General features: G+C 42.8%; 1 protein-coding gene across 3 annotated transcripts in view; it reads right to left on the bottom strand.

The window, feature by feature from the left end:
• Window positions 1-758: 758 nt before the first annotated feature.
• LOC113938634 (solute carrier family 4 member 1 adaptor protein) overlaps window positions 759-22,683 on the bottom strand; it is a 43,377-nt gene continuing 21,452 nt past the window's right edge. Inside the window, exons 9-15 of one of the 3 annotated variants that reach the window (XR_003524920.2) lie at window positions 19,346-19,457; window positions 17,278-17,515; window positions 15,434-15,520; window positions 14,247-14,314; window positions 12,527-12,596; window positions 10,234-10,377; window positions 759-3,053 (exon numbers count right to left, since the gene is read on the bottom strand). Coding sequence is in view for 2 of the 3 variants with exons in the window: in XM_027624128.2 (XP_027479929.1) it covers window positions 10,328-10,377; window positions 12,527-12,596; window positions 14,247-14,314; window positions 15,434-15,520; window positions 17,278-17,515; window positions 19,346-19,457 (625 nt within the window). In the remaining variant the exon portion in view is untranslated. Of the gene's footprint in view, window positions 3,054-10,035; window positions 10,378-12,526; window positions 12,597-14,246; window positions 14,315-15,433; window positions 15,521-17,277; window positions 17,516-19,345; window positions 19,458-22,683 lie in introns of those variants that run through there. The other 2 variants (XM_027624128.2, XM_027624129.1) reach the window with 2 other exon arrangements.

Genomic DNA, 22,683 nt, shown 5'->3' with positions numbered 1-22,683 from the left:
AGGTGGTAAATAAATAACTAAATGAACAGGCAGATGAAGAACTACAAACTGCCATAAATTCTGAGAGTAATGGAGTGTGGCAGGAGAGCTGGGGAACCCTACCACATATACAGTGGTCAGGGAAAGCCTTATTGAGGAAATGACATTTAAGCCAAGACTGAAGAACAAGGAGGGAGGGGTTGGCAGTCTAGGTGGTGCAAGCGGCAGGAGAAAAGGCCCTAAGGTGGGCAAGAACTCAGTGCATGCAAGGAACTGTGACATTCTCGCCTCTGCTACAGCATTTAGAACTCCTTGAATGCTCCTTGAGGGAAAGGGCAGCAGAGCACCTAGCAAAGACTGGACACTCTGTAAGTGTTTGCTGAGTGAACAAGGGAATGGGTATCCCTTGGTTTCAGTATCTGCCATGGGGAGATCTCCCCTCTCCCAGCCTTTAGCTGTACCACGTAGCAGAAAGGAAGCTTTCTTTTGAACTTGCAGCTCGGACATTTACCCTTCTGTGGGCAATTTGCTTAGATCACAGAGCTGGAAGGGACCCCCAAAATCTCATGCTCCCACCTCTCATGTTGGAAGGAGGAAGCAGAGGCCCAGGCTCAGGACAGACTTACCAGAACTCATGGACCCGGTTGGAGACCCACGTCTGGTGCCTTCCCCTGCCCTGCAGCCTGCCTTGTTTATTTGTTCAGCGAGTTTGTTTCAGCCATGGCACAGCCTGTTCTGATTCTGGAACATTTATGAGATGAGCCAAAAAATCACAGAAAAAATGGTCTGCTATTGGAGTTAAGGGGTGGGGCAGCCAGGGTGGGAGACAGGTTTCAGGCCAGCTCTGGGGCAGAGTTTTGGCTTGTCCTTTGCTGTCTTTTTCCCTTCTGCCCTTGGGAACCAAAGGGACGCTAGTGGGATTTCCTGCCTCAGTTTCTCCAGGACCATGACGTGGACAGACTAGAACATTCGACCATAAAATTTCCAATTCTCATCTCCACCCTCATTAGCTCCCTTCCAAAACTCAGCTTCCACCCACTAAGTTCATGCCACAGCCTGATCCATTCGATCAGCCCAAGGGTGGAGGAGGGACAGCAGCAGTGTGGGACTGTTCTGCCCCCTCTGCCTGCTGCAGCACCCTCTTTCTCTGCTTATGAACTCTTGCTTATCCTTCAAAACCCAGCGGTCATGGTCACCATCTCTAAAACGGACTCCCCAGGTAGTTGGCCGGCCACTCTCCAAATTTTAAAAAGCTCAACCAGGATAAACAGGATAGCTAAAATGCTGATTACTTCGCTTTTGTCTGACTGGGTACTTACTCGGTGTAGTAATGTCAGTTATTACCTTGTGTTGATCAAAAACATTTACTGGTTTGCAGTTACATAAATCATTAATTACGAAGAACTTAGAAGTAAATAATTAATAAATGCAATTTTTGGGTGACAACATAATTTATTTAAACTTTAATTAAGTCTAGGGTGGGAGAAGGGCTGGGGTAAGGATGACAAAAGGATTTCTGTGGTAAAAATGTGACTCTAAGGTCCTATGCAGCCTTTTGACTCACATGGCTGCCTCATTTCCCCAAAAGGCCTGGTACATAGTGGGTACTCAGAAAGTATTCACTAAAGGTATGAGTGTGTGAGGATAATGATCCTCCCTGGCCCCTGGGGTCATTCCTCTTCTGCCCTTTTACTCTAGGCAGCTCCCCAAGAAGCAGAGTCTGGCCAGCTGTGGGAGGTGCTGTTCTCCTTCACTTCCAAGATTAGCTCAGACCTTAAACATCACAGCCCCGCGCCTGCTCCTCTCATGCCAAGGAAAACAGTGGATGTCAGAAGCCTCCTTAGGTATCTGGAAGAGAACAGCTCCTTCGGCTCCCTCCCTTCCTTGCATGAGGTCATTGAATCAGGATGACAAAGCAAACAGTGACATGTGTTGGGACTTGTTTTGCCCAGATTCCAAGCTTCTCCAGCCCCTCCCTCCTCCCAGTCTTCAGAATGGCAGACATAGGTGTGGACAACTAAGTGAACTGAACTCAGTCCTTGGGATGCTAGGAAATGCATGCTAATTAGGAGGCACCCTCTGCAGCAGTAAAGAGAAAGTCCTGGGGGCGCCTGGGTGGCTCAGTCAGTTAAGCATCAGACTCTTGATTTTTGGCTCTGGTCATGATCTAGGGGTCATGGGATTGAGCCTGAGTGGTTGGGCTCCACGCTCAGTAGGGAGTCTGCGTGAGATTCTTTCCTTCTGCTCCTCCTCCCCACTCATGCACTCAGGCTCTCTCTCTCTCTCAAATAAATAAATAAATATTAAAGAAAGAGAGACAGAGACAGGAGGTCCTGGATAAACCTCAGTAAGACAGGGAATTAGGATATTAGCACCACTGGACATTTGCACAGGGGTTTCCCAGGCTTCCATGTGCTCCCATTTGTTCTCATTTGAGTTAAGGAGGGCTAGAATTCTTTTCCGACTTTGCAGAAAGAATGAGAAAACTGAAGCTCACTTAAGGTGAGCAACTTATTCAGGGTTACATGGCTTGAGGGTCACAGAGCCAGACTTGAAATGAATTTTGTGACTCTAGTTACATCTTCCCACCTCACAACAATTCCTTGAACTTGAGTCATTGGTACACCTGCTTCATGCCTTTTGGCTATTGCATACCACCATACTATTAATTACTTAACACTTTTCTTTAAATAAACTCACTTAAAAAATTGACTTCATTTTAAGCAACAACACATATGCATCCGTATATAAGTAATATATGTGTATATTTATATGTGTAACTGCTAAAATTAAACATTTTCATCCTCATCCTTTAAAGTCAACTCCCATAACACGAGGGATGCCAGTGCACTCTCTGAGAAACTGTCCAACTGTCCTACATCAAGTCTGCATTACTAAAGATGGATCTTCACAGACTGGCAGCCAAGTGGCTGCCCCTGCTGAAACAGCCAGCCAGTGGGATTGCTCGAGGATACCAACGGATCAAAAGTTACTGAATCGTGGAGGATAAGGGCGAGATCATGGAAGCCAACTCCCACGGCGCAGGGCCTTATACAACACACCCAGTCACAGTCCTAAAAATTAAAAGGGACACCATTCAGAGACATAAAGATGAATCAGATGTAGTCCTTGCTCTTAAAAACTCAGAACTGACAAACATAAGTAACTGAAAACTACAAATAAGCAAAGGATCTGGAATCAGAGAAACTCTAGACTTGGTTCCACCATGAACCTGGCATGCTAACATCTCTTCTTGTTACCTTCTAAGACTAACAGGAGATTCAGATTTTTTAAATAGGCATAATATATCGAAACATCAAGTTGTGTATCTTAATTATAGACAATTTTTGTCGAATTGTACTTCAATAAAGATGGGGGGAAATGGGTGTGAAAAATTCTCTGTAAAAAACCATAAAGCTCTACAAATCAAAACCTCAGTGAAATACCACCTCACACCAGTCAGAATGGCTAAAATTAACAAGTCAGGAAATGACAGATGTTGGCGGGGATGCGGAGAAAGGGGAACCCTCCTGCACTTTTGGTGGGAATGCAAGCTGGTGCAGCCACTCTGGAAAACAGTGTGGAGGTTCCTTGAAAAGTTAAAAATAGAGCTACTCTATGACCCAGCAATTGCACTACTGGGTATTTACCCCAAAGATACAAATGTAGTGATCCAAAGGGGCACCTGCACCCTAATGTTTATAGCAGCAATGTCCACAATAGCCAAACTATGGAAAGAGCCTAGATGTCCATTGACAGATGAATGGATAAAGAAGATGTGGTGTATATATACAATGGAATATTACTCAGCCATCAAAAAAACTGAAATCTTGCCATTTGCAATGACGTGGATGGAACTAGAGGGTATTATGGTAAATGAAATAAGTCAATCAGAGAAAAACAAGTATCATATGATCTCACTGATACGAGGAATTTCAGAAACAAGGCAGAGGATCATAGGGGAAGGGAGGGGAAAAAATGAAACAAGACAAAACCAGAGAGGGAGACAAACCATAAGAGACTCTTAATCTTGGGAAACAAACTGAGGGTTGTTGGAGTGGAGGGGGGTGAGGGGGGATGGGGTGGCTGGGTGATGGAAATTGGGGAGGGTAAGTACTATGGTGAGCGCTATGAATTGTGTAAGACTGATGAATCACAGACCTGTACCCCTGAAACAAATAATACATTATATGTTACTAAAAAAATAAAAAAAAAAAAACCATAAAGCTGGGGCACCTGGGTGGCTCAGTCGTTAAGCGTCTGCCTTCAGCTCAGGTCAAGATCTCAGGGTCCTGGGATCAAGGCCCGCATCGGGCTCCCTGCTCCGCAGGAAGCCTGCTTCTCCCTCTCCCACTCCCCCTGTTTGTGTTCCCTCTCTCACTGTGTCTCTCTCTGTCAAATAAATAAAATCTTAAAAAAACAAACAAACCATAAAGCTGTAATATAGCGTGTAAGTACTAAATAGGCAATGCCCAAACTCCTCCATTGATATTTGCATTACTACTAGAGAATGACTTTCTCAAGGTGAAATGAAGCACCAGCAACAACAGGTTGGGAAGAGATTTAAAGGAGCACCATTTGGGTCTTACTAGCATCCCTGACTAACTTGCTGCTCTTGGGTCTTGGGCCCAGGAAGACACTGGTGAACCGAACCAGCTTGCTACCTATAACTCTTTCAGAATCCTTATTTTCTTTTCTGATTTGTACTCTTTCTTCTGCTTTGAAACATTTTCTTCTTGCTCTCAGCCCAGCGTGCAAGTTGACTGCATCGTAATGGGCCTCTACTGCCCTCTTGTGGCCATTCTCTGACACCGCAGCATTGACTTTTGAAGGGGTGTGCGTGACAGCCTGAGGAAACCAGAGCCAAACCTCAAGATCAAGATTTTCCAGGGCCAGCAGAGTACTTAAAGCGCAAATTAAAGCCAGCTGCTGGAATCCAGAGCTCTTTGACGGGAAGGGGTAGTTCTGCCTGGTTTTGCCCCAAGTAGGACAGGAATCCAGGCCCTCTGCGTTAACCCTAATCAAATGGTCAGTTCCTGGATTGTCCAGTTTGTCTGGAGCAAGATCTTGGAAATGAAGGCAGCTCTGAGGTATCCCTTCTCTGCCCAGAAGATCCAAGAGTCGAAAGGGCCAGGGCCAGAACCTCCAACCCCCACTCATTTAAAGAAACAATAAACTGAGTCCTCATTTTGTGAACTGGTAGGTGTCCTGGGCTAAGGGTGGGGTACAAAATAAGATATATAACTCCTATCCTCAAAAACTCATAAAGCTTAGAAATGTAAATAACCCAAGCATACATATAAATAACGGACATCAGGCCATAGGAGTAAGGGCCATCATAGAAGTAAAAAACAAAATGCTACAAGACTGGGCGCCTGGGTGGCTCAGTTGGTTAAGCGGCTGCCTTCAGTTCAGGTCATGATCCTGAAGTCCCGGGATCGAGTCCCGCATCAGGCTCCCTGCTCAGCAGGGAGTCTGCTTCTCCCTCTGACCCTCTTCCTTCTCATGCTATCTCTCACTCTCTCTCTCAAATAAATAAATAAAATCTTTAAAAAAAAAACTGCTACAAGACTGGTGGGGAAGGAGAGATTCATGACGACCATGCAGATCAGGGGTTTCTGAAGGTAGTGAGATTCAAGCTGGACTTAAAAAAATGACAGGCATGAGCAGACATGAACAAGGAAGACCACAATGATGTAATAGCTACATCTGGAGAGAGCTGATTATGCATCAAGCACAGCTAAGGGTTCTGTAGGTATCTATTATTTAATCTCCATAACATTATAAGGCATTATTTTCTCTATTTGATAGACCAGGAAACCGAGGCTTAAGGCCATGTACAGCAAGGCTTGATAGAAACTATAGGAAGAAGTAAAAGCAAAAAGTGTGTTTGGGGAAATAATCTATTATTACTAGAGTATCAGGTACACCTGGTGAGGTGGCAGAAAGGAAGGGACAAGGGCATATGGGGTGTATGATGATCAGAAAGTACAGGAACCGTATAATCAAGGATTTTGAAGCCTCAAATGAATTTGGACCTCACCCTTTGGATACTGAAGAACCTCTGAGATTTCAGAGCACAGGACCCTGCTCAGGGATAACTCAGATGCGTGGAGGAGAGCATGAGGAGGCAGGGACAAGACGAAGGGAACTCTGTGAAGAATCATGGGGTGAGGGGAGCTTGGGTCAGGGCAGTGGGCAAGCTAAGAGATGAATCTTAAAACCTTTACACGCAGAAATTGTTAAGACTGACTTGGGGGATAAAGAGAATGGTGCTACCTTTGGTGGGAACCACTGTCCCCTCCCATGCTGAACCCTCCAACCCACCTCATCTTACTGGGGGAAGGGAAACTTCTGGTCTCCCACAGAATGGAAGCCTCAGTCCCACCCTGAACTATGGTTGTGCCAAACCTCTAAGACCAAACAAAGCAGGGCAAAGTCTGCTCTGAGACCAGAGAAGAATCTTGAAAATTGTTCTCAATGCCCACATCAAGTGAGGAATCTCAGGATCAAAGAGCAGCCTGTCACAGAAGAGACCATGCCAGTTTAATGCTGTGACCACTTCCCAAAGGTCAGGGAGAGTTTTATGTCACTTCCCAGCAATCTGTCAAACCTGGTTGGGTCCAAACAGGGCTGGATCAAACCCTGTATGGGAACACAGCTCCCCTCCCAGGGGCCTGGATTCCTGCTTTTGACTACCTCGGGGCTGGGCTGGCAGGCTTCCCTCTGGTTCCCACTTTCAGGAAGCCAGCCACAGCTGCTGGCTACTTGTCACACCCTATCCGGAAGGTGGCAGCATTTCGATGGTAAAGCAACAGATGCCCAGGCGGTGGCTAACAGCCTCAAAGTTTGTTGGGAATTATGTCATATTTCCCAAAAGAGCTAACTCCATCCAGTTCCAATGAAGTGGTAACTGGTAAAGGCTTGGCCTACAAGGAGACAGCAAGGCTTCATAATTCCTATCCTAGACTGGGGCAATTCCAGGGAAAATATTTAAGGCAGGCACTCAACAAACATTTAAATGTACCAGGCACTGTGCAAACTCCTTAGAAATTTCCTGAAGCAGACAAAGAGACTTGTTTTAATGTTAAATATATATCCTTGACTTTTTTTCTCCAGAATGCTGCTCACAGTGACACTTACTTTACCTTTTTCCTCCAATAAATGAGTCCCCATACCAAGAAAAAGTGCTCCCAATACCAAAGAAAGGGCAAAATCAGCCATCCAAGCCTAGGGTCGGCCTGCAAACTTCCTGCCTACCTCCCGGTCTTTAACCCCCAACCGCTGGTACGCCCTGACTCCTAGGCTCACCGGGTGGAAGACAGCAACTGTTCGCCAGCCCTCTCTCCTGCGATCCAGACTGCTGTCTCCAGCTGCTTTCCTGACAGCTTTACTTAGATGTCTCGATGGAACATCAAGTGCAACTTGTCCAAAACTAAACATTTATTCTCCTCTGACTCCACCCCCTCCTCCCACCAATCCATCACTCCGTCTCAGCCATTCCACTTTTCGAGATATTGCCAGGACCCCAGGTACCCCTTTGCATTTCGATCTCTACTTAGTGCAAGCCGCCACCACCTCTCACCCGGACGCCTACAGCAGACCTCCTACCTGTCCTCCGGCGGCCCCTTGTCCTCTTCCCTCCTTCCTCTGCATGGTAACTTTGAGGGTCCGTTTAAAAACCCAAATCTGACCACTCACCGTCACTAACACCCAAATGGCTTCCTGCTGCTCTTTAAATAGAAAGGCAGAAGTGATACAGAACTCCGGGGGAGACCAGCACAGCTGACCAGGGACACCTTGCTTTTAGTTAACTGATAGTGTTCTTGCTGTAACAGTATTTTTTGTAATGACTAATAACCTTACTTTTCTTTCTTTGAAAAGGAGACTGGATTACCTTGATTTCTGGTAACCATAAAACTGCAACCTCCCAGTTTAGGAGGGTATAATTCACCTTTTGAATAGAAACTTAGCAAACATCCATGAACTGGGGCACACATTACTTCTTAAAGTTCTTGTAAACACCTTGAGCCAGATGGGACCTTGAAGATGAATTAGCCTAGAAGAGCAGGGGTTGGCCAATGATACCCTGTAGGCCAAATCAAGCCTGCCACCTGTTTTTATAGATATTTACTGGAACACAGCCACACTCATCCATTTGTGTACTGCCTATGCCATTTGCCCTCCAATGGCAGAGTCGGGTGGCTGTGACAGGGACTGCATGGCTTGCAAAGCCTGAAGTACCTGGCCATTAATCGAAAAGGTTTGCTGGCCATGCTGTAGAGGTTGGGCTGCACATTAAAATCACCTGGAGTGCTTTTTAAAAGGGATCACATCAGAGATTCTGATTAAACTGATTTAAGGTGGGACCCAAGCATTAAAATAAAAAACTTAACAAATTTTCAGAGGTGATTCTAATATGCAGCCACAGTTGAGAGTCATTGATTTCATCCAGTCTCCTGTCTCACAGATGGGGAGCAGGCCCACAGGTCAGGATTTGTCTCCTGTTTGTAATGAGTGACAACTACTAATGCCTACAAAGCCCTGTATAGCACATCCCTCTACATTATCTCATTTGATCCTTAGAACAAATCTGACGTTCAAAGAGCAGGAAGCATTACTGTCCCTGCTTCACACACGACAGAACTGAGCCTCAGGGGATTTAAGTCATGTCCCCAAAGTCTCCTATTTGGTAAAGGGAGCTAAGACTCCTGCACACATCTTTTCAACCAAGTCCACCGACCACTGATGTTCATTGTACCAAGTGACATATTTATGTTTTATTTTGGCATATGGAGTCCTATTTGCTTTCGGGGTCTCCAGAATGCTTAGAAATCTGCCTTCTTAAATAGACTCTGCTCTGTGAGCACCTAGGATTCCTTAGGAACACCATGAGGGAAGATGGAGAGGATGCATGCGGGAATGTATCTATCAATCCCATTTCTATGCCCACACTTAACGAGAGTAGATATATTTTTACCTGTTCAAACCTAAGGATCCCACATATGATTTTGTTTGAATAAAGAGTTCCACCTTTGAGGAACACTGACACGGCTTGGACCTTTGCTTACTGTTTCAATCCAAGATGGCATGGTCACTCTGACCCTGAATTCCTGTCACTTCTTACATCAAGTTCTTCCCTGTTGGTCTAAATGAAGTCCTAAATAGTAGTTTCTCTTAATACCAATATTGGTATTGTTTTTTGCGAAACGAAAGGCATCACTTTCAGTAGACCAGACTTCCCACATCTGTCAGGGAGTTCTGAAGTTTCTCATTACTGCTCCTTGCCTACTTCACGTATATCATATAATGAAGAAAAAATATATACACACACACACACCATATTAAAAAAAAAAAAAAAGGAAAACATCACCCTCCTCCACTCTCTTGCTGGGCCACAGACTTTCTCCTGCCTGCTCACTGGGTCTGCCTCCTACCTAATCCACAAACTCTCCACCCTGCTTCCACTCTTAGGCTTTCATTCCCTGTGGAAGTGGGGCGTTCATTAATGTTTGGGAGGGGGAGAGGGTACACTGGGGGAGATTAAGATATCTTCTCACATTTCTTTGTGTTTCCAGAGAGGAAGAACTTTTATTCTCCTCTCTCCACAGAAGTGAGAAGCCCCACAATGGGCAGAACACATGAGCTTTTCATTCTCTGACCCTATTTGCACCTTTCCACAGGAGAAGGAGTGACTAATCTGACTGGTCAGAGTCCAGGACATTCAAAGGACTGAGTTTTTATCAGGACTGGTGCCTGAGTGCACAAGGTGTACTATGGTCCTGAACTGTGTCCTGACAAATCAGGGTCTGTTCTCAAACCTGGCAGGAGGATTATAGTGGGAGGGAGGAGGAAACCCCCACTCTGTATCTACTTTTAGTTCCAGGAATGACAGGGACACCCAGGGTCACACTATGGCATGACCTCAAATTTGAACACTTATTTGAGGAGGCCCTATCAGTGAAGCCTGAAGTCTAGCTGCCAGAAGCACCCTATTCCTCAGGAGAAGCATAATCCCTAAAACTTAATGAAAGACAATGTGGCCTTAAGCAAACATGAGACATCTTCACCCTCTCTTTTAATAGAGTCATATCTCACTTTACCAATTCTCAAAATATATGGTTTCTTTTTACATACATACACAAACACTTTTAAACATAAATGCCAAATTCAAGACCATCAGATGAGTAGATAAATTTAGGGAGCCATAAGAGTGGAAGAAAAGGCCAGTCACCAGATGTTACAAAAGATCACCTGAACTCCTTCTCTGGACATTCAACTTGATATAGGACCCTACATATCCCATGTCACATGGTCCACAAGGTCTTCCTTTAGGATTCTGAAGCAGTCAATAGCCATACTTGTCATTCAGATGGGTCCTGCCATCTCCACTTTGGCCTAGATCAGAGTATAAAGAAAGAAACACATTCACTTTTCCAAAGTCAGGAGGGAAAAGATACCCAGACATTAGTGGGCTGAAAAGTAAAACAAACAAAAGAGGTTTCTTCTATTCTAGAACTCTGCCTTTTTTGCATACAATTTCAAAATATGGTTCTCTTTCCCTTTCTACCTTCATATTTATTAGCCAATAAAAAGCAAACATTTCTAGTAACAAAATTTCTATTAACTACTAGTATATTAGAAACCTGATCCATAGAAAAAGCAACCTATGATGAGCATATGGGGAACAAGCACCTCATATATTGCCTTAAGAGTGTATGAACATAAGCTATACCCCCTCTACAGAATGCAATTTATAATGTCTTAAAAATGTTTATAGCCTCTGATCCAGCATGTTAACTTTTATGATTTTTTTCTACATATGCACCTCTATACTTGTAAAAGTATTATGTTTGAGGTTACTTATTGCAGAGTTGTTTTTTAATTAATTAACATATAATGTATTATTAGTTTCAGAGGTAGAGGTCAGTGATTCATCAGTCTTATATAACACCCAGTGCTCATTACATCATGTGCCCTCTTTAATGTCCATCACCCAGTTACCCCAGCCCCGAACCCCTTCCCCTACATGCAGAGTTGTTTGTAATGGCAAAATTGGAAACACAGCATATATTCATTGAGGGAACGGAATAAATAAGTAAAGGTATTATCTATACCATAAAAAAGAACTATGCTACAAAGGAAGGAAGGAGGGAAGGGAGGAAGGGAGGGAGGGAGGGAAGAAGGAATCTATAGCTATGGAAAGAGCTCCATAGTGTTAAGTGCAAAACAGCAAGGTATGGAATATGCTTCTATTTGTGTAAAAACAAGGGTGAAATATTATGTATTTAATTGCTCACACAAGCATTTTATGTGACATATATAAGAAGTCACAAGAAAGTGATATCTGGCACCAAGTAGCTGAGGCAGAGCCAGTAGTTGTTGTTTTTATAACTTTTTTTTTTAAAGATTTTATTTATTTATCTGTCAGAGGGAGAGAGAGCACAAGCAGAGAGAGAAGCAGGCTCCCCACTGAGCAGGGAGCCCAATGCGGGACTGGATCCCAGGACCCAGGGATCATGACCTAAGCTGAAAGCAGACACTTAACCGACTGAGCCACACAGGCGCCCCTGTTTTTATAACTTTAAAGAAAATTTAAAAGACATGCAGAAGTAAAGAAAAAAATATAATGAATCTCCATGTACTCATCACCGAGCTAAAACAACTATCAATATGTGACACATCCTGCTTTATCTATTACCCCCTCCACGCTCCCTCATCCTCTACTTCCACAGGATTATCTTAAGGCATATCACATATATTCCATCTGAGAACACATCTGTACAGTCCTAGAAGATAAGGACTTTTTCTAAAAAACATAACATCATCCACACTTTAAAATAATTAACAATTTCCTAGTATCATCGCATATCTGGCTAGTGTTCAAAATTATCTGACTGGTATATAATTTTTTTAATAGTTGTTTGTTCAAATAAGGATTCAAGCAGAATCCACAAATTATATTTGGTCGATATGTCTCTTTAGATCTTTTACTCTACCTGTTCCCCTAGAAGGGAGAACTTTCCCACTACATACTTTTTTTTTAAGATTTTTTTTTTTTAAGATTATTTATTTGAGAGAGAGAGAGAGAAAGAGAGCACAAGCAGGGGAAGCGGTAGAGGGAGAGGGAGAAGCAGACTCCCTGCGGAGCAGGGAGCCAGATGTGGGGCTCGATCCCAGGACCCTGAGATCATGACCTGAGCCAAAGTTAGACGCTTAGCCAACTGAGCCACCCAGGCACCCCTATTTATTTTAGAGAGAGAAAGAGAGAGTGCGAGTGAATGGGAGGGAGGGGCAGAGGGAGAGAGATTCCCAAGCAGACTCTGCACTGAGTGAGGAGCTCAACATGGGGCTCAATTTCACGACCCTGAGATCACAACCTGAGCTAAAATCAAGAGTTGGACACTTAACCGACTGCACTACCCAGGTGCCCCATCCCACTATATACTCATAAAAACTTTATTTTGAACCTTAAATATACATTACCTATTCAGAAATATAAATAATTAAGTCTTAGAAGAGAAGAAAAGTAATAAAAACAATCTACCTTCAGGTGGGACCCACACACAGTAGTCTGGGTCATCTTCTGGATATTTGGAGGAAAGTGTTGCTGGAAGCTGCAAAGAAAAGATAGGTTATTTTACTCAAAAGAATTTTAACTCTAAGAATCATTGTCCCTATGCCTGTCAGCAAATAAAAACTAAGAGAAAAGCTTCCATTAATTACCTTAACATAAGTAACCAAACAATGGGGGAACACTCTCTTTCTGAACCTTGACTTTTTGCCGTAAAGCCTCAACAAGCTGATTTTCAGCCAGTGAGAGTGAAGTGATATTTTCTAAAAGGGGCTGTTAACAGAGGTATGAGTTCTAATGATATAACCCCCATAGAGGGAAATTTGGAATCTGTCTTTTGATCTAGGTGCGGAAAAGAGTTAACAGGGCAAACCTGACTGCTATCCTTTCAAAGGCCTGTTTACAAGGTTGGCCCTCGCTTGGTATCTGGGGACTTGGATTTCCAGAGGGTTCCTACTACCCTGATAAAAGTGGCTTACTATGCCTACAATGTCTATAAAAACAATACGGTTTGTGCTGAACATCTACTTTCCTTCTGGGAGAATGGAATTTGAGGGCATGCCAGGCAGGAGGTGCCTATGTGATCAGTCCCCAGTAAAAATCCTGGGCACTGAGTCTCTAATGAGCCTCCCTGGTTAGTAACACTTCATAAACTGTCACAACTCATTGCTAGGGGGATTAAGAACATCCTGTGTGACTCCAATGAAAAAGGACTCTAGGAAGCTTACGCCTGGTTTCCTCAGACTTTGCTCCATGTGCCTCTTCCCTTTGCTGACCGTACTTGGTATCCTTTTACTCTAGTAAATCACAGCTATGAGTACAACCACAGGCTGAGTCCTGTGAGGCCTCCGTGAATTACCTAGCTTCAGGGTCTTGGGACCTCCTGACACAATCTAGCAATCCCACTTTTGGGAACTTACTGTATCCACACAAAATTATGTATACACAAGATTATTCATTATAGCACTGTTATAATAAAAGACTAGAAACAACCCAAGTGTCCACCTATAGGGAACTGGTTAAGTGGAGTACATCCGTACAGTAGGAAGCTCTTGGTATACTGATACACAGTGATTTCCACAATAGGTTAAAAAAAACAAATCCTGATGTAGAATGCAGCACATTACATTCTATCTTCTGTGTAATAAAAATAGTCAAATAAGAATATATTATTCAGGGGTCCCTGAGGGGCCCCAGAACAATAGTGGTGGCTCAGTAGTTAAGCATCTGCCTTCAGCTCAGGTCATGATTCCAGGGTCCTGGGATTGAGCCCCGCGTCAGGCTCCCTGCTCCGCAGGAAGCCTGCTTCTCCCTCTCCCACTCCCCCTGCTTGTGTTCCCTCTCTAGCTGTGTCTCTCTGTCAAATAAATAAATAAAATCTTTAAAAATATATATATATATATTATTCAAATGTCTGTGTACGGCATAAAAGGATATGAACAAAGATTCACAAATTAATCAAAGAGGTATATGCGGAGTTATAGGGAACGGTGTGGATGGAGAAAAGAACAGAGAATTCAAAACATAAAAATTCAAAAATAAAAGAGAGCCCAGACTTCTAGAAAAGGGAGTATTAGGCAGTTGGGAACCCTGCTAAGACAATCCCTAAAAATTCACTCTTCTGAATGTGGTCTATGACAAGAGGATTCACTTTTACTTCTACAGAGGTGAAGATTATGGCTAAAGTACTTACTTTGCCTGGACCGAGAGCTTTCTTTTTCTTCAATTCATCTCTGTTTTTCTCATATTCATTCTCTGATGCTAATTTGAGAAAAAGAAAAACAAGAGGCAATAGCTATTTCAGAATAAGTAAAATAGAAAAAAACAAATTCCTCCTAAGAGAGCATTATAAAAATTGAAGAAAACATGTAACAATCAAATTCTCAAAAATTCCTTCTACTATAAAGACTATCTTAAGAGAACTTTCTCTCTGCTAATAACCCTAGTTTTCAAATCCTAAGGCTGTTCTACAAGCTTGAATATAATCACACCATTTAAAAAGGGAAAGGAGGGGCACCTGGGTGGCTCAGATGGTTGAGCATCTGCCTTCGGCTCAGGTCATGATCTCAGGGTCCTGGGATCAAGCCCCACATCGGGCTCCCTGCCGAGCGGGGAGCCTGCTTCTCCCTCTCCCTCTGCCTGCTGTTCCCACTGCTTATGCTCTCTGTCAAATAAAAATAAAATCTTTAAAGTAAAATAAAATAAAATAATTAAAAGGGAAAGGAAAATGAGGCTGATTTTACTATTCTACAGTTCAACCATTACAGTTAAAACAGTAGAAAACCAGTCTTTTTTTTTTTTTTTTTTAAGATTGTTTGTTTGAGAGAGAGAGAACATGAGGGAGGGGAGGGACAGAGAGAGAGAATCTCCAACAGACTGTGCTGAGCACGGAGCCCGATGCAGGGTTCAATCCCACAACCCAGGAGATCATGACCTGAACTGAAACCAAGAGTCAGACACTCAACCAACTAAGCCAACCAGGCATCCCAAAACCAGTCCTTTCAATTTATTTTTTTTATTTTAATAGTTTTGGAATCACTCCCATGATAGGCAGACTCATCTCTGGGAGATGAAAAGTTGTGGGGGGCTTTGCATGGCCAGGGCTTTCCATGCCAGGGAAGTGCGAAGGCAGTAGGAATTTTGTAGGTCAGGGAGACAGAACCCCAGGAGGCAGGAAAGGAATAAAGAAAGGCAAATGGGATGACGCCAAACATAACCTCTCATATATTCCAGTTCTGTCCAGGGCCTGGGCAGGAGCATCTGCCCAGTGTCTAAAAGGCCATTCTCTGTGCTGCTTCAGCTCAGCTCCCAACCCCTCCTCTCTGACACCAGCTGGTTGCTCGTGTGCAGGGCAGCAATGGAGTCGGCTACACTACTTGCCTGAGGGTTCCTCACATGATGCAGCTGTTTCACTGATCTCTTGATAATCTTTATTCTGTTCCACTTGGCTGAGTTGAGACATGTTTTCTATAAAATGCAGAACCAGAGCATATTGTTATTATTTAATTCATGGTGGGGAACCAAGAAAACAAAAACAAAAGCAAGAAAAGCTAAGTAAATACATAATCATCCAGCTTTACTATCATTAGCTTCAATAAACTTAATTAGATTTTCAAAAAAATGTGCCTCCATATGTTTAACAGAGAAATCAATTTTCCACTTTAAAAACTGGCCAACTCTGAAGTAAAACTTTTCAGCACTACTTACCAAAAGCCTTAAAAATGTACATATCCCTTGGCCTAGAAATTCTATTTCCAGGAACATATTCAAAGAAAATAATCAGATGAGTACCAAGATTTATTATATATACAATATGTTTAGAATAGCAAAAATTAATAAATTATGTACAGGTCTAACAACAGGGAGGTGTTATGGCACAAGCATGTGATGGACCACTGTGCTCCTTACTGACTCCACATTTTCAAAGAAAATTTTAAGACACAGAAAAAAAATTGGTTATAAAATAGCATGTACAATATGATCCTAACATTGAAAAAAAAAAAAAGAGACCTAGAGTAATCCTAATCAGCTGCAGATTTACTCATTAATGTATCTTTACCAAATTTTAAAATCTGCTATTTTTACACACACATATATTTCCTTTGGTCCCTTAACAAAAAAGTACTTATTGCTTGCCCTCCTACTAACCTGTTTATGCCACCTTCACAACGTATGGATCAAAGATTGGACTCATAAAAAAAGTACGTGTAAGTACCTTGTTTGGAAAGGCTAAGCATTTTGCCAATAACTAAATAAAGGAAAATGCAAAAACAAAAGATCTCTCACAGATGAAAAAAACAGAAACTTTTCTTTTCTCAAACAACTGAGGATGAATCAAGAGAAGGCCTCCATACCAGCCTGGCACTTTATGCAGACAAGCCGGATGTGTTTTGGAAGTAGACATGCGTGTATTTCCATGCATATTTAATGTCAGTTTTTGTTTTGTTTTTCCTCATGCTCCCTATTTTCTGTGAAGTCTTAACACCCTGAGGAAAATAACTCCTGCAGCTGAGAAGGGACAAGAGGGTACTGAAAAGATAAACAATGATCTCTGGGGGTGAGCCTGCAGGAGATTTCTCTTTTCTTCTTCGGACTTTCACATATGATCCAAAGTTTCTAAAATGAATACACCTTCCTCTTATAATCAGAAGAAAACATATTTAAAAACCAATCAATTCCGTCTTTTGTCATTTGTCATCAAACCTTGGCTGAGGTGGGTGAGTACTGTGTGCCAGGTTGCCCACTAGGTACCAGGGACAAAAAGATGAATAAGGCACTGTGCTTCCTAAGAAGTGTGTACCGAGGGCACAATTATGCTTAGCCTCTGTTTTAGAGATGGGAAAATAATGACTAAAGGGAGGTTTACCCTGAGACTACCTGATCAGGCCCCATCATGCACCCTCTTCTACTGCCCTCCAGTCACACAATGGCGGCAGCCCAGGGCTGTTCCACAGCAGCTATGGTTTCAGATTCCACAGCTTTCAATGTTCTGTAATTCTGAAATACCCTGGAAATGTCTGCTCTGATTTTGCAGTGAGAATAAATAATGACTGACGGTCAAAGAAAGACCAAGAAAGTCTGTTTCCAGAGTCAGCGGTATCACATATCATCAAGTGCCACAAAGTCAAAATGCACAAGCAAGAACTGGCTTTGCTTTTCAAACCTGTGCACAATCAACACAAATGCCCCACTGAACAGCACGGGAAGGAGAAGAAAGATATTACCATGGGTTTTTGCCTCTTTAGAACAAGTGAGGTCAGTGGCAGGCCTCGCTTCCTGCATTGCATCTTCTGGCTCTGTCTCCTGCTGCAGCCTACTGCTTCCAGCCTCCATTTTCCCCCTTTCATCCCCCTCCTTTTCCCTCTCATCTTCCTCTTCCTCTTCCTCCTCCTCTTCTACTTCAGGCTCATCCTTCATTCTCATTAGAGCTGGAGGGAGTTCTGGACGCTTAGGGGGTAACTTCTACGAACGAAACAAAACCATGAACAAATAGTTCCACATAACGATAGAGACAAATCTCTTCAAGGAGATTAAGCTAAATGTGTAAAATGTCTAACCTCTCCAGGCTGACAGACCCTGCAGAAGTCTGCTGGAAGTAGGACTCGCACATGAAATTTTACTCATCTATGGACCTTTAACACATATCTTTATTGCTTTCTAGGGTCAAAAGAATATTAAGGACAAGTCACTTGAAACAGCTTGTAGGGAACTGAAACATTTATTGCAGGTATCAGCTGCAGGTTCTGTCCTCTTACCCCTTGTGGTGTTAAAGGGTCTTAATTCATCACAAAATCTTCCAGGGGTAAATCAGACACACATTTCTAAGAAACAGATCATTTGTACAGCTTTTTCATTTTAGATTTCATACAATTTCAAAGAAAGGAGACATGTAAATCAGTAAAACAGATCCTGAAGATTTTCTTTTTCTTTTCTTTTTTTTAAGATTTATTTATTTATTTTAGAGAGAGAGACAGAAAGAGAGAGAGCAGTAGGGAGGGGCAAAGGGAGGGGGAGAGACTCTCAGGCAGGTTCTGCACTGAGCGTGGAGTCGGACCCGCAACTCAATCTCACAACCCTGAGATCACGACTTGAGCTGAAACCAAGAACTGGACGCTCAACCGAATGCACCACCCAGGCACCCCCTGAAGACATTTCTTAAAGAATAAAGCCAAATATTTTAATCAAGACCTTTTAATAAAATTATTAGAAAAAGTTGATTGAAACTTAAGGGATAGAAAGAAAATATCAAAGTATATGTTGGGCATATCACTTTTAAAAGATAGGATTGAATTCAGTAAACCTTTAAAGAGAGCTTTTTCGTAAAGAGTTTTTCCTCTAACTAAAACACAAGTACCTGCTCTCCCCCACCCTCACAGAAAAGTCTGCATCTCGGGTGAACCTGAGTTTGCCTAATTCAAGGTGCTGGGGGCTGAATTCTGTCCCCACAAAATTCATATGTTGAAGTCCCAACACCCAGTACCTCAGAATGTAACCACATTTAGAGGTAAAATTTTTAGAGGTAAGTTAAAAGAAAGCAGTTAGAGTGGGGCCCTAATCCAAGATGACTGGTTTTCTTATAAGAGGAGGGGGAGACACCATAAGTGCAAGTGCACAAAGGGATGACCACAGGAAGATGCAGGAAGACGGCAGCCACCTCCACGCCAAGGAAAGGGCCCTCAGGGGAAACCAACCCTGCTGGCATGCTGATCTCGGACTCCCAGCCTCCGGAATTGTGAGAAAATAAATTTCTGTCATTTAAGCCACCCAGTCTGTGGTGTTTGGTTAGGGCAGCCCTCACACACTACTACACAAGGTTCAGCTCTTTAGGTAATGAAGACCTTTTAAAAGCTGAATCTGTGAAAAGGGTTGTATGCAAAGCAATAACATTCACCAGTGAAGTGTTAGAGGACAGTAGAGAGATCACAAAACTCAAGAAACCGAGCACCTGGATTTGATTGCCAGTCTAGTCACTTATTGATGATGTGATCTCATATTTAACCCCTCTGACCCTGTTTCCTCACCTGTGAGAGGTAATAATTCCCACACGTCATGAAGTGTTGGAGTGAGTAAATAAAGTGTGGAAGGCCATATGGCAGGGCCAGGTGCAGGGACTATAGGACTAGCAAATGTTAGCTGAGTCCGAATGTTACAATATCCACCCACCAGGAAGAGACACCTCTTAAATGTGACCGACATTCATCACAAATTAATAAATTGATGTTCAATGTACAAATCAGTTACATGCAAACTGACTCGAGAGCTAAAAGTTTAACAGCATGACCCCCAACTTACCCCTACTGTTCCCGTTTTTAATTTGAATTTGCTTCCTCCTTTCATGGCACCAAAGAGAGGCAATGTAAGCTTTTTAGCTTTGTTTTCCACATCTGTAGCCTGACTTTCAGTCCTAAGAAAAAAGAACAATTATACATATCTATTCCAGTCAAGCCAATATTTTATCTAAAAAAACCCTGGACAATGACAAAGAAACTTTTGGCAAAACAAAAATTTCCACAAAATGAGTATCGAAGCATATACTAATAGGAAAAGGCCAAGAGAATCTGAAGGGACAATGACACTGCTGACTCTCACAGACACAAGGCTATTAAGGGCAAGATGAGGCTCCGACTTTAGTAAGTTGCAACATGCTACCTGACTTCACCTTCATAAACTGATGCTGACAGTACAAAGATCACTGGCAAAGGGGGCAAGACCCCATTCCCACTGAGTGGTAGGAGGTAGATATATGGGGTAAAGCCCTATTTTCCACCAACCTCTCAAGAGGACTCACAGTGCCTTACTTATCTGGAGTCCACACTTACATCATACCACACACAAAGGCTCTGATCACAAAAGTTAAAAAAAAAAAAAAGTATGTGTGTAGGGGCTACACTGCATGGTGAATAATGACAAAGACATAATGAGAGACCTTACAACTGATGAGCTTGTCACCATTCTCACTGGCTGGACAGAGTTAGAACAGCTAAGCCCACTAGAGTAAAGCTGAGGAAGAACAAAGAGAAGAGACTGTAGAAATTAGGAAAGAGAAAAAGAAAAAAAAAAGAAAAAGAAATGAGCAAAACCAAAAAGGATGGCAGTTGAGTTGACCAGACACTCAGAGAGTAAGCAGCAGTAACTATGGCAAGACAGCATGAGGAGACAGAGGGAAGGACAGGCCTGCATTCTGGAACACGGGGAGAGCGCTGGCACGCCTGACGCACAGTGACCATACAAGAAACTGACCTCACTGCTCCAGCTAAAGCCCCATTTGCCACTGCTGCCTTCTTCTTCTTACCCTCTCGGCTGTGCTCTTGGGCCTAGCCTCACCCCCTTGCTCTCTACCAAAGACAGACCCATTGCCTTGCTAAGGCCACCAGAAGAATCCTGCCTGCTTGGCCTTAAATATTATCCTTCACAGCCCCTCCCCAAAGGCCTCAAAGACAAATTGAAGAGCAACACAGATATTTTTCAGCTCCATTAAATAGCTTGGCTGGTCTGGCAGATGAGCAAAGACACCCCAAGGAGATGAAAAGGCAGAAGATGGGATCACAATCAAGAGCTGCTTGGGTCAGCGGGAAAAGGTGTTAGGTAGAAAGTTTGGAAGTTCAACCCTCAAGGAGAAGAGAAGGAGAAGGTACACACATCTAAAGGCCAGGATCTAAAGTAGGAAAGGGAGGAGAAACTAAGCAGACACACAGACAGCAAGAAGGGAGGCTCCGGAGGATGCTGACATACCCTCTCTCGCAGGGCTGACTTATCAAGGGAAAGGATTTTGGAGTTAGAATTAAAACTCACTGTTAATTTGTTTACCCTGAACTATGCCTCGGGAGTTTTTATCCTTTCTCCACAAATACAATGTTACGAATAGCTGCTAGGTATAACAGAAATAGGACAATATGATGACAATAATAATACATATATGCCAGCACTTTCTCAAGTGCTATTTATGTCATCTTTTCCTTTTTAAAGACTTTATTTTATTAGAGAGAGAGCACAGGAGCAGGGGGAGGGGCAGAGAGAGAGAGTGCAGAGCCCAACATGGGGTTCGATCCCACAACCCCAAGATCATGACCCAAGCCAAAACCAAAAGTCAGATGCCCAACTGACTAAGTCAGTGAGAAACCCCTATTCATGTCATCTTTCAACATCACCTGTACTTCTAATTTACAGAGGAAAGCAAGGTCAAAGAAATTATATAACTTGCCTCAAAATGCCCAAAAAGTAATTCACAGAACTGAGAATGGAAGCCAGGGAGTCTAACTTGAGTGCTAACCCCCCTCCTTACTATCAGTAAATGAAATACAACTTAGGTCATAGCTTTTGTGAACTGACCTATGAATCGCCGTATGAAATATCCAAACTACACATAAATCTTTTAACAACCAAAAAAAAGGTGCCTCCCAATATCTAGATATTCATCTATGCAATGCCCCCAGCATCAAATTACAGGTTTTGTACACAGTGGTAAGGGGCTACATAAATGCTTACTGACAATCTAAAGTAGCACTGTCTGATGTTTATAGCAGCAATGTCCACAATAGCCAAACTATGGAAAGAGCCAAGATGTCCATCAACAGATGAATGGATAAAGAAGATGTGGTATATATATACAATGGAATATTATGCAGCCATCAAAGGGAATGAGATCTTGCCATTTGCAACAACATGGATGGAATTGGAGGGTATTATGCTGAGCGAAATAAGTCAATCAGAGAAAGACATGTATCATATTATCTCACTGATATGAGGAATTCTTAATCTCAGGAAACAAACTGAAGGTTGCTGGAGTGGTGGGGGGTGGGAGGCATGGGGTGGCTGGGTGATAGACATTGGGGAGGGTATGTGCTATGGTGAGCGCTGTGAATTGTGTAAAACTGTTGAATCACAGACCTGTGCCTCTGAAACAAATAATACATTATATGTTAAAAAAAAAAAAAAGATAGTAGGAAGGGAAAAATGAAGGGGGGGAAATTGGAGGGAGACAAACCATGAGAGACTATGGATTCTGAGAAACAAACTGAGGGTTCTAGAGGGGAGGGGGGTGGGGGAATGGGTTAGGCTGGTGATGGGTATTAAAGAGGGCATGTACTGAATGGAGCACTGGGTGTTATACGCAAACAATGAATCATGGAACACTACATCAAAAACTAATGATGTAATGTATGGTGATTAACATAATAAAATAAAAAAAAAAAAATAAATAAAGTAGCACTGTCCATGGGGCACCTGGTGGCTCAGCTGTTTAAGCAGCCAACTTGATCTCAGCTCACGTCTTGATCTCAAGGTGATGAGTTCAAGCCCCACATTGGGCTCCAGGCTGAACCTACTTAAAGCAGCGCTATCCAAACAGAACTTCCTGCAATAATGAAAATGTTCTACATCTGCTTTGTCCAATATAGTAGCCACTAGCCACATACATGAAATGGGACTACTTGACTGAAGAACTGAGTTTTTAATTTCATTTAATTTTAATATCACAGGAGACTACTGGGTGCTGTATAGGCCAGCACAGATCAAAAGAAAATAAGAAACTTTCCAGAGTTAATTACCTTCATAAGTGAGTGATCCCACCTAGGCAATACCACTTTTTGAGATGCCTACCTGAATTGTGCTCACTGGTAGTTGCTCATTTC

Source organism: Zalophus californianus, chromosome 8 (genome assembly GCF_009762305.2).
Source record: "Zalophus californianus isolate mZalCal1 chromosome 8, mZalCal1.pri.v2, whole genome shotgun sequence".
In the NCBI taxonomy this organism is placed as follows: Eukaryota; Metazoa; Chordata; class Mammalia; order Carnivora; family Otariidae; genus Zalophus; species Zalophus californianus.
This window is presented reverse-complemented; position numbering and strand designations above follow the sequence as displayed.